Genomic DNA, 12,971 nt, shown 5'->3' on the forward strand with positions numbered 1-12,971 from the left:
ACATTACTTTTTTGCATTTCTTAGAAAGCCCCACCTGTCATTAATCCCCAGTGATATCTCCAGTCCATGCACCCAGAGCCTGCTGAAGTTTTCACCAGAGACAACAAATCTGATAATGATATCTTCTACTCACCTTCTCCTCACAGGTTGCTCCCAGGTTGTGTTCAAACATCTTAGCATATTAACGGAAGACCTTTCACAATGTCATCACCGCAATCTTCCCAGCCTTATTTTCATGTGTTCCAGTCACCATAGACCTCTTTTCATCCCCCAAGCAAACTAAGTTCATTTGAACTCTGTGACTCTGACTTCAGGCACTGAGTGTTCTCTTTATTCTTAATCACAAAGCACAACATCTGACAAATTGTATCTCCTCAATCAATGTTTATTGGATGAATTAAGCACAAATCCTAGATGGTTGGTTCTTCAATAAGATATTGATTTTTAAGTAAAATAATTATAAAAGAAATGCCTCCTTCAAAAAAACTACTTTCTTTTTAAATTTTTTTTTCAATATATGAAATTTATTGTCAAATTGGTTTCCATACAACACCCAGTGCTCATCCCAAAAGGTGCCCTCCTCAATACCCATTACCCACCCTCCCCTCCCTCCCACCCCCCATCAACCCTCAGCTTGTTCTCAGTTTTTAAGAGTCTCTTATGCTTTGGCTCTCTCCCACTGTAACCTCTTACTACTTTCTTTTTTGGATGGGGGAGGCAAATAATTGCCTGGTGTCCTGATTTTTCCATCATTATCCCAGCCATGTTCAAGTCTTGTGTAATTCGTGTCAGGCTATCAAACTGACAAAGCCTTCCCCACTCTTCTGTAATATTTTTACTGTGTAGAGAAATTTATTCCTGACATCATAGTAAACATGAGTATCATACCTCAGTTTTTCCATAGATAGTGGTAACTAAAGCATGAACTACACCTCATAATAAAACCCAATGTAGGACTGTTGCCATAAATAGAGATTTAGATTAGTTAAACTGAGAAAGTCAGGTCATATGAGTTCCTATATTTGCAAGTTAATTTAGAAAGTATCAAGGGGAAGGGAGAAAAAAAACCTCTTAAAATTTACAAGAAATTCTCACCCTCATTGTCAAAATGGAAATTCCCAAATTTCTCCCACGTGTTCTTTCTTCTTTATCTCTGGTAGCATAAAAACACCTACCAGAAAATATTCTGAAACTGAAGAAGTATCTGGTATCATTGCCCAAACATGTAGTCACTTGTAATGATCAGTTATCTTCACTAACTGGTATCACTCACACGAAAGGCTCTGGTTTCTCTCCCTTTGAGTAACTGAAATTTCTAAACCTTTGCCGCAGCTTTGATTTCTGTACTCAGTGATATGGGATTAATAGCACCTCTTAAGAGATGTGAATATGTTGATGGTACATATAGTTGTATATACAGTTGTATAAAGCTGTTAAGCTGGTACAATTAAGCTGGTATCAAGCATGTATCTATAGACTTTGTCACAAAAAGCCATTTATTTATCATTTATTTTGTGTCAGTGCTTGGCACTGGAGATACAAATAAAGGAGATTCATTTCCTGCTCACAAAGAGTTTAGAGTCTAGTGGGTAGACTGACAAGTTAACATTGTGGACATTTAGTCGAATATATAATAGAATATATAATAGAAGTAGCCCAGAATGTTTTTGAATGCATAGGAGTGGCACAGAGGTCAGACCTTGGGAGTATTAGGGGAGACATCCTGAAGCAGGTCACTGCTGTGGTGAATCCATTCATCAAATAGTCATTAAACTACCCATGTCAAGCGCTGTTCCAAGCCTACGAATATAGCAGTGAAAAAAGCAGAAAGTCCTGTCCTTATGGAGTTTACAGTTTTGGAGAATATCCTGAAGGAAGTTTTCCAGATGAACAATCTAAAAAGAAAATGAACAATTTGTCTTTAAGGATTCATTATGCACAAGTGAGTATAGTTTAGGCACTAGAAAAATCTGGCTCACTTTGTAATTTCTGTCCTATTCAAAATGTGTTGAGAACATGTTGAAATTTCCTGCCTTTGTATACAGACGGGTGACTGCTTTCTGTACTTGGGAATAGGGCCCAGAATGCATTCACAACTCAGGGGTCCCTGCCACAATAAAGACACACACACACACACACACACACACACACACACACACACACACACACAGTGTGGGCCATTCACACAGCGACCAAGACTGAGTCATGACATCCCCATGGTGACAATATCCCTGTGCCAGAAGCAGGAACACAGGGAAGGGATTCCACCTAACCCCTAACCCCAAGAGCATGTTTTAAGTTTCTTCCTGATCATAAAAAGGAGACAACTTATATATAGTGCTTTTAAAAGAGATGGTACATGTTGGTATGTGTGCCCTTTTTTTCCAAACAATGGTAACACACATTCACTCCGATAAATTTATTGGACTTTTTCCAAGGGCTCTTGGAAGAACGATGGTGACATGCCACTTGGGTGGAAAGATCCCTGTGCCACTGCCATGCATTGAAAAACATGCTATTTTAATTCTAAATGTATTGAATTGCAGTGCTTCTTAGTCACTTTAGTTCTCCTGTGTTTATTGTTCATAGCAATGTTTGTTAACCTCTACCTGACTCTGTGAATCTGGAAATACCATGTAATGTCAACCTAGTTCAGATGAGTTAGGGAAGGTGGGAGACTCAAGTGAAGTAGATGTACATCCTAGTTAAGATAATGTGAGCTTCTATAGTAGAAAGACCCAGAAATCTTAAAAGCTTCAGTTTCTCATTTATGAAAAGGCCCAGAGAAGTGCTTCTTAATGGTGGGGTGTGGGGGTTTGGGTGGAGTGCATTGCTTCACAAAGTTGTTCAGGGACCTAGGTTGACAGTCTCAATCCATAACATGTGGCTTCCAAGGTCATCATGGGCACTGACATCTAGCCAGTTGATGGGGGAGGAGAGAAAGTAAAAAAGGCATACTCACTTTTTCACCCCCTGTACTGGAGAATGACTCACATCTTCCATTGGCAAGAACTAGTATGATCCCACCAGGAGGAAATGAAGTCCATGTCTGAGAAAATTCCTTCCCAGCAAGAGCTACACAACGAAAAAGGAGCAGGAACCTTCTTTCTAGGTGAACATCTAATCATTTCTGCCACAATATATGCTTTCTGGTTTTACAATATAATTTAGAAAAGCAATATGATCGTCATAGGGTGACTAATGAAGTGTGAGATTTTAAATATGAGATCTTAACATTGATCTAGGAGTAAATAAATGTAACTTTTAAACTTATTTTGGAATAATTTTACATTTACAGAAAAGTTGCAAAGGTGGCAAAGAAATTGAGATAATACATGACCCATGTGCTCCTAATAGTAACATCTCATGTTACCATCAGCTATGCTACAGGCTTTGTCCAGATGTCTCCAGTTTTTCCACTAAGGTTCCACTAAGTTTTCTGTTCCAGGATCTAATTTGGGATACCATATTGCATTTAGTCATCATGTCTCCTTTGTCCTAATATGGGACAGTTTTTCAGTCTTTTATTGTTTTTCATAACTTTGACACTTAGAAGGTACTAACCAGGTATTTTATAGAATGGCCTTCAGTTTGTTTTCTTATGATTAAACCATGGTGTGGGTATGGGTTTGGGGGAAAATACCACAGAGGTGATGTACCTTCTTCTTATCACATCATATTATTGTATGTGTATAATAATATATAGAGTATTAATTTATTACTGATTTATTATCAACTCTCATCACATTGTATTATTATATGTATATAATAATATATAGAGTATCAATCTATTACTGATTTATTATCAGGTTAACTTGGGTCATCTGGTTAATGTGGTATCTGCCAGATTTCCCCTCTGGTAGAGATACTTTATTTCTCTTCCATACTGTAGGCTTCAAAGGCACATTACTAAGTTCAGTCCACATTCAAGGAGAGAGGATACTGCGAATTTTAGAATGGAGAAATAATTCAAGTTTTTACTGCCTGTAGGTAAAAATATATACAATAAATAAAGACATGGTGAGGGAAATGGGATTTACAGTGCTAATTTTTATACTCTTTTATCTGGTATTAAAGAGCTGAGTAATGACAAGTGACCAAGTTGCTGAACTGTAATTTTTTTTGTTGTTTTTGCAAAAAATATGCTATATTTCTAGTAAAATAAATGGCCCTGATGCGGTACCCCAGCTTCTTCTAATAATAATGATGGACTAGGAAATTCAGACAAATGAAAAATCTGGGGAAATATAAAAACATCTTCCTAGAAGTATCAAAGATTTAACCAAATTATGAGGAGTTTTAGGGCCAACATCCCCCAAAAGAATAGAAATCCAGAGAAGTGAGCCTAGCTCTGGGGCTGTGTTTGCTTAGGACATCTGTTATCAGGAGAGGCCACTGAGCAGGGCTTTCAACTACCTTATAGGTTATGGTCAGGGTAATAAGTCTTGGAGGCCAGGGCTATGGAGCTGAAGGAATGGTGAAGAAGAAACAACCAGCCCTCATATATACCACAAGTCTGGCTTCAAGCTATCTGGGTGGATAGAAAACCTCAAGCCCTAAAATGATATTCAGATGATGCTGAATAGCAAGTGTCCCTGGTGCAAGTAAGAAGTAAACAGAATACTCACTGGAGAAAGCCAGTATCATTTAAGACCTAAAATGATTTCTAAAAATATTTCTAAAAATAATTTTTCAAATACAATATCTAATATTCAACTAAGATAACTTAATATGGTGCCTGAAAATGGGAACTCCAGGGATATAAAAGCACACTTTAAGAGGTAAACCAAAAGACTGCAGTTTGAGTTTGTAAATTATCATTACTTGGTAGAAGAAATAAGCCTCTTAAGCAAATTTAGCATATGCAAATCCAGATTTACAAAGGGGATATATGATGGGGTAATTTACAAGAGGATACATTATAGTATTACAAAGGTGGTATTTAGAAAAATGAATTTATACTCAGTTTTCTAGGAATATGGCCTATCAGACAACTGGGGACCTGAGATTTAGAGACACCATAAAGGGGACGTGATAACCAATATGGGAAGTATTACTTGTGGCTACATGTAAGAGAAAATTCCCTAAATAATAGTGTTTTAAGTAAAATGGAAGTTTATTTCTCTTTCATATAAAAGAAGCCTAGAGCTAGACAAAAATCAGGGCTGCCTCAGCACCTCCATAATGTCAACAGGGACGATGACACCCATCTTTTTGCTCCACTGTTTTCACTTACAGCTTCTTTCCTCAATGTCAATGACTGCATAGTCCAAGATGGCTGCTGGAATCTAGTCATCCCATTATGTTGCAAGTCAGTTTGCCTTGAGCAGCCTTCTTCTATCACATAACACTTATATGTTAATAAGTGGACAGAACCAAGTCACACGGCCACCCCTAGCTGCAAGGGAAGCTGGGAAATGTAATCCTTTTGTGTGGGGGCAAAATGTGTCCATTCTAAGTTGGGGATTTATTACTAAGGAGAAAGGAAAAACGGATGCTGCACTGGATAGCTAGTGGTCTCTATCACAACAGTGAAATAAGGGATCAAAACTTTAAAAGGAAGTATGCTAAAGTCTCAAGTAGTATTTCATAGGTATTATATAACATTAAAAATATAGACAGGTAAGATATAATGAATCTGTTACACACAGGTTATTAGAAGCAATGAAATTGACACAATACTTTCAAATAATTTAGGATGTTTACAGATTTTAAAATGTTCATCTTGCCCTTTGGCACAGCAATCCCACTCATGGAAATTTACCTAAAGGAAAAAAGAAATACCGAAACAACTGAGATGCTTGTAGAATGTTATTTAAAATAGGGAAGTACTTGGATTAATACACATGCTTAGTATTGGGGGCAGTGAAGTATAGTGCATTAATTCAATGGACAAATATAGAGTAATGAAAACCAGTAACCCAAAAATTATAATAACATGGAGTAGATATTTAATACATAAAGATGATAAAGCTACAAATTTGTAATTACAACTTGATTTTGAATATTCCTATGAGTAAGAACCAAATGATAATTAGGAAATTGGGAAAGTTGACTTGTTGGCAGAGAATTGTAGATGCTTCTCTATAGATGATTCTTATTTTATTTTATTTATTTATTTATTTATTTATTTTTTTAATTTTTTTTTTCAACGTTTATTTATTTTTGGGACAGAGAGAGACAGAGCATGAACGGGGGAGGGGCAGAGAGAGAGGGAGACACAGAATCGGAAACAGGCTCCAGGCTCTGAGCCATCAGCCCAGAGCCTGACGCGGGGCTCGAACTCACGGACCGCGAGATGGTGACCTGGCTGAAGTCGGACGCTTAACCGACTGCGCCACCCAGGCGCCCCTAGATGATTCTTATTTTTACTGTTAAATAATATTGTGTAATATTTTGAAATTTTTTTCAAATCCAATGTATTCATAAATACATAATAATAAAAGATAACTGCATATATCATAAGGAGTTTCTAAAATTTTAGAGCTTTGGAATTTGAAGAGTGAGACAGTTCCTCACAATGGATAGGGTTACAAGTTTTTGAGCCACATAGATCTGGATTCGAATTCTGCATCTCCATTAACTAGCTCCATGAATTTGAGCCTTATTTCCTCAGCCATAAAAGGGAGATGATACCTAAGTGCTCATGTGAAAATTATTTAGATCAGGAAGCATACTTTCAACAAATTGTGGTCACCAAGGAAGAATGTCTTCATCTTCAAAAGGTCAGTCTAACCAGATCCTTACTTTGAGTCAGTGTGGCTTTGACAGAGAGAAAGTCAGGAATTAATTCAAGGGGAGAAGCACAACTTTCATTAAAAATCCTAAAGAGGGCGCCTGGGTGGCTCAGTCAGCTGAGCATCTGACTTCTGCTCAGGTCATGATCTCACAGCTCATGGGTTCAAGCCCCATATGGGGCTCTTGTGCTGACAGCTCAGACCCTGGAGCCTGCTTCAGATTCTGTGTCTCCCTCGCTCTCTGCCCCTCCCCCACTCGTACTCTATCTCTCTCTCAGAAATAAATAAAACATTAAAAAAATTAAAAAAAAATCCTAACAGTGTAGAGAAGGGAAATTATTTTTTCCTCTTTTAGGTTCTTGGCTGGGTCTCTTTAATAAAAGACAGATTAATAAGAGAAAGACCAAATTTTATTAATATGTATATCTCATATACAGTTGACCTTTGAACAATGTGGGGTTTGGGGCACCAACCCCCATGCAATCGAAAATCCATGTATAACTTTTGACTCTCCAAAAACTTAACTACTAATAGTCTACTGTTAACTGGAAGCCTTACTGATAACATACACAGTCTATTAACACATATTTTGTGTGTATAGATATAATATACTCTACTCTTACAATACAGTGAGCTAGAGAAAAGAAAATGTCAAGAAAATTACAAGAATGCACCGCGCTCTATTCTTCAAAAGAAAAATCAGCATGTGAGTGGACCTGTGTAGTTCAAACCTATGTTATTCAAGGGTCAACTATATATGTGGGAGAAACTCAGGGATGGGTAACTCAAAGTGGCAGCTAGAACTTTGTATAGCATCTTAACAAGGGAACAATCAACCTAGAAATAACAGGACAGAGGGAAAGGGTTTTAGGCTTTCACGGGCAGAAACTGGGGGAAGGTAAATATATGAGGGGAAACCAATGGAGCAAAGTTTGCAGATTCCTCTGGTGGCACTTCTGGGCTGAGTTTAGAGCTATCTCCAGCAAAGGAAATTTATATTCTGCCTTTAGACAGAAAGGAGGAGTGTAGAGAAATTTTCCTGTTTTTATTGCTGATTAATTGCCTTCAGCTCAAAATAATTATGTCAAAGAGGCATGTTTTGAAGTGACATATTCTGATTTCCTTCACCAGTAAGGTTGTTTTCCAGGACTTTTGCATTCCTATCATAAACTTTGCTATTCCAAGGAGAGGGTGTTTCATGATGTATGGTATGGAAGGCTTATAGAAAGGAAAGCAACACTGTGCTTCTCAGAGCTGCTTGACCCCATATGAAGTATAAATGGTCAGTTATAGTTATATACCTGTTTTAAATATATGCATGTATACGTACTTATTTTAAAAAACAAAATATCTATTACTATTATTGTCAGACAATTCTTATTGTGTTTGTATTAACAATGACTAGCCAATTGGGTTGCTTAAGCAACCATAAGCAATGAAAGGATAAGGTGATCAGTTGAGTTATATTTAATGTCATAATTTCTCTGCCTCAGGGAGGGTATTTTATTTAAAAAAAATTTTTTTTTAACGTTTATTTATTTTTGAGACAGAGAGAGACAGAGCATGAACAGGGGAGGGGCAGAGAGGGAGGGAGACACAGAATCTGAAACAGGCTCCAGGCTCTGAGCTGTCAGCACAGAGCCCGACGCGGGGCTCGAACTCACGGACCGTGAGATCATGACCTGAGCCGAAATCGGACGCTTAACCGACCAAGCCACCCAGGCACCCCAGGGAGGGTATTTTAAAATCAGAGAATCAGGGGCGCCTGGGTGGCTCAGTAGGTTGAGTGTCTGACTCTTGATTTTGGTCTCATGGTTGTGGGATCGAGCCCTTCAGTGGGCTCTACGCTGGTGCATGGATCCTGCTTGGGATTCTCTCTTTCCCTGTCCCTTCTCTGCTCGTGCTCTCTCTCTCTCTCTCAAAATAAATAAATATACATTAAAAAATAAATATACATTAAAAAAATCAGATGAATCAGTAGTAGAGTAGGGGGAAAAGGAGGGCATAGGGAAAGGGAAGGAAGACCAGGGAAGAGAGTGGTTTACAGAAAGCAGAAACCAAGGTGCGGATGTAAGGGGGGTTACCATGGATGACAGCTCTTCTGATTTTTAAAAGCCTTAATTTAAAGCCTCTGTTTTATTCAACATGGTGGTCACTCCTCCCACAGCCACAGTGATCTGACATACAGGGCTGTCCATATTCCTGTAATTTCCTCACTACCACAAAGCAAAAATGAAAACAAAAAGTGAAATAAAAATAATTACCAGGGCTCCTGTGAGATGGCCTCTTTGCCCACCTCTCCATTCTCTGCTTTACACTTATGTGAGTGCTTTTTCTAGTTCCATAAATATAAGCAACACCACTCTACGCATTTTCTCTTATTGCTTCCTTGGCCTGGAATGCTACTCTCCCCTTTCTTTGTCTGGTTAGCAATCTTTTACTTTCGAAAATTCTAATATCATCTGTCAGGAAGACTTCCCTAATACCTTTCTGAGCGCTGGCCTGCCAGTTCTGCACATGCCTCTTTTCCTTTTTAAAAAATATTCTATGTAATATTCCATGTAATTTTATTTAATTTTGATGTCAGTCTCTTAGGCGCCATGGTACTATTTAATCTTTGCATCCTGTCCCCTAGCAGGGTTTGCACCCAAGAAACATTTATATGACTGAAATGAACCCACGTTTGGTCCCCATGAGACCCCATGACCTCCGACACAGACCCCGGGCTCAGAATCTATAAACTATCCCTCAAAATCACCAGGGCTCACAAGTGCCTACAGGACACAAATTCTTTTCGCAGTGTTTGAAATGTATGAGGTCCCCATTACTCATCTTAGGTCATGGCTCCCAGCGTGGGCTAACCCTGATCCGTCAGCGGGGAAAGGGAAATCTAACTTCTAGGAAATAACTCCAGGTCTGCTCTAGGGGAAAGCAGAACTGTGACGCACAAGGAGCGCTTCGAGCCCCGCTTGAAGTCAGTCCGACCTGGACTCCCACGGGCCCCTCCACGCTCTAGGTTTCCTTGTGGGCAGCATCCAGGTGGGTGTCACGTCCGTGCCCCGTGAGTTGGCGAACGTCACCGTACTTCTGACCCGACCCCTGCAGGCAGCAGCAGCAGCAGCAGCAGCAGCTGCGGGATGGGGTGGGTGTCGCCTCGCGGGGGCCACGCTCTCCCCCCCCCGCGACGGCAGGTGGCCGTACCACGGAGGGGAAGCCCCTGGGGTTCGAGGCCCAGCATCCCGGAAACCCCGAGGGAAGAAGGAGGGCCCGGGAGGACCTGATCATTTCTCCCGAGTTGCTCAAGAGCTGCGGAGGCCGGGCCGGCTGGGACGGCCCCGGGCATCCCCGCCCTCCCGCGCCGACCCCCGCCGAGTCCGAACCAAAAGCGAAAGGAGTCCGGCGCCGCGAGGAGGTCGCCGCGCGCCTCCAAGCCCGCGGGGGCCGCCGTTTTGTGACTTCACCGGTTTCGCAACAAGCCCGGGCCGCCCGCGCCCCACCCACCCCCGGCCGGCCGCCTCTCCGCCCGTCGCCTCGCTGGGCTCTCCGCGCCTTCCTCCGTCCGAGGCCGGGCCTGCCCAGCCGTCGCGGAGCCTCCCGTCCGGCGGCCGCCGCCTCCGGACCAGCACGTGCGCGACTCCCGCGCCCTGCGTCCCGCGCCGCGCCCCGCTGGGCGCAGCGCCCTCCCGGCGGCGGCGCGATGCTGTGCTTCCTGAGGGGAATGGCCTTCGTGCCCTTTCTTCTGGTGACCTGGTCGTCCGCAGCCTTCATCATCTCCTACGTGGTCGCGGTGCTCTCGGGGCACGTCAACCCCTTCCTCCCCTACATCAGGTGAGGGCTGGGCGGCGGGGGCCCGAGGCCGGGCAGAGAGGGCGGCGTTGTCGCTGCAGCGGAAAGGGTCCCGACCCAGCCGTCCCGCGGACAGATCCAGGTCCGACGACGCCGGGGAGCGCGCTCCTGGCGGCTGGGACCGGTAGGGAGCCCGCGGGTGCAGAGCCCGGCGGTTCTGACTTTACCCTGAACACTGAACCCAGTGGCGTCGGGAGGGGCCCAGGACAGACGGTAGAACTTCCGACGGACTGTGGGACAGAATCCCTGGAAGATGCTTCTTGGGCGGTATTGAAGGAAGAATGGGTCCTGATGGATGCCATTTATTGAGTGTGTAAGAGGCAGATCCAGGTGTGTGCTAAAACAGCTCACATACTTCCTTCCCAGCATCCTCGTGATGGATGTCCGACTATTTTTCATACAAGGAAACCAAGTTTAAGCAGATGTTGAAATATCATCAATATGACACTGATGTCACAGTTAGAAATGATGGAAGTGGAATTCACGCCCAAGTCCGTCCCATGCTAAAAGCAACACTTTGCCACTTCCAAGGATTTGGGAGTCAGGCTTAAGCATTTCTGGATGGAGCTGCCTAAGATCCGTTTGGATACTGCACCCCCAAAGTCAGAGCCCTCAAATTATCAGCAGCTTATGACATCTTTTGTGTTGCCATTGTACCATTTTTGTTGTTGTTTGTTTTTTGGTTTTTGGGTTTTTTTTTGGTGAGTTTTGGCCTCTACCTTTCTTGAGGGTCACTTCGTTGGTGCCCGGGAGGTCTTGATCCTTTTCAAATGCTTCCCAGCTCTGTGCCGAGACCATGGCAATGGGCATTCCTTAAACATTAGAAGGATCCATCTTTATCCAAGTGGTGAGGTTGGATTGGTTGGTGAGGGAATAGTAAAGTTGGTGACAACCAAGGTTTGTTACCACTTGATGGTTATAGAGATGGTTATAGAGATTGTAGGGCCTCTCCCTCCTGCAGCCATGCTGAGTGGTGAGCAACGTTCTGTTATGTTTGTGGGCCAGGAAGGGGAAACAAAGAAGGTGAGGCAAGAGGAGACTAGAGTTTGAAGCAAAGAAGAAAGCAATGTGGAGACTAGTGCAGAAAAGCAAATCTGCAGTTAACGGTGGTTTTGCCCACTTAAGAAGTGTTCCATGCATCAAGGAGATTTTCCCATCAGGCCTTGCACCCTGTGGAAACCTGGACTGGGTTTCTTATGGCTCATCTCAGTCCCACATGGCATTGTCTGGTTTCTCTTGATTCTGAAGTGGGATAGATCCTCTTAGACTCCTGTAAAAGGGAAGAGTTTCTCTCCCTACAATGCTCTTTATTGAGAAAATAGTAGCTGTGTTTGTCCTGGATATAAAGGTCAGGAACAGATAATATTTGGTACTTATTGGTGAAGGGGTGAGAGGCAGAGCTTGAGTCTTTGTGGAGATGTCCGATGTAGTTGTGATTCATAGCACCCCAAGATGAACTTGAAATGGAAGACGTTCAGAAATGGGGAAATGAGCTGACAAGGCGAACCACTTGTGAGATGCTCAAATCACAGACAGTCCAAAGAGCAGGTGTCAAATTCAACAAGGAAAGGAAGCCTTCAGGAAAAGCAGGTTTACAGGAGAAAAAGGCTGAAGATGGTCACCTTGTTGCCGGAGCCAACAGCCTATAAAGCACTTGTCCACATGTGCTGGGGCGGAGGGGTGGGGGGCAGTTTAGGTTGTCTGCTCTCCTGCCTACTTGAGCAGCTAGAGCACTAGATCATCTCTGTCCCTCCTAGAAAACTAAGTCATTGAGGCAAAGGCAAAATTTAGATTAAGAGCAAGAAGTGATGGGAATAACACCAGATTTATCCATTTGGCCCCAGCAATGTTCGATCTTATCTCCTATAACTTATCTCTACTGTCTGTGTCTCCTGTTTTGCCTTACCCTCATTCCATCCACTTCCCTCCAAGCACACTGGCCCACCTTCCTGTGTCTTGATCATGTCAGGCACACCATCTCCTCATGACCTTTGCCTTGACTGTTCCTCTGCCAGATGGAGTACCTTCCTCCAGGTACTGTCAGGCTTTCTCCTTTACCTCCTCCTCTGTTCAAATATTGGTAAAGCCTATTGCCCTATTTAAAATTGCATGTGGGGGGCCTGGGTGACTCAGTCGGTTAAGCATCTGACTTTGGCTCAGGTCATGGTCTCTCAGTTTGTGAGTTTGAGCCGCACGTTGGGCTCTGTGCTGACAGCTCAGAGCCTGGAGCCTGCTTCGAATTCTGTCTCCCTCTCTCTCTGCCCCTTCCCCACTCATGCTCTCTCTCTCAAAAAGAAATAAACACTTAAAAAAATAATAAAATAAAATTGCACGCTAGTGTTGCTCATCCCCCATATCTAGTTTAATTATTCACCATAGCATCATCTA

General features: G+C 42.5%; 1 protein-coding gene and 1 long non-coding RNA gene across 2 annotated transcripts in view; one reads left to right on the plus strand and one right to left on the minus strand.

Moving 5' to 3' along the window:
* Positions 1-1,492: 1,492 nt before the first annotated feature.
* LOC123590030 lies at positions 1,493-9,809 on the minus strand. The gene is made up of 3 exons (XR_006708560.1): positions 9,723-9,809; positions 2,963-3,075; positions 1,493-1,895 (listed from the first exon to the last, which is right to left on the minus strand). It is a non-coding gene; the product is annotated as an uncharacterized LOC123590030 (long non-coding RNA).
* The window catches only part of DRAM1 (DNA damage regulated autophagy modulator 1), a 39,827-nt gene continuing 36,648 nt past the window's right edge, over positions 9,793-12,971 (plus strand). Inside the window, exon 1 of the mRNA XM_045462789.1 lies at positions 9,793-10,565. Within this exon, the coding sequence (XP_045318745.1) occupies positions 10,435-10,565 (131 nt within the window). The 5' untranslated portion in view covers positions 9,793-10,434. The remainder of the gene's footprint in view (positions 10,566-12,971) is intronic.

Source organism: Leopardus geoffroyi, chromosome B4, assembly GCF_018350155.1.
Source record: "Leopardus geoffroyi isolate Oge1 chromosome B4, O.geoffroyi_Oge1_pat1.0, whole genome shotgun sequence".
Classification (NCBI taxonomy): domain Eukaryota; kingdom Metazoa; phylum Chordata; class Mammalia; order Carnivora; family Felidae; genus Leopardus; species Leopardus geoffroyi.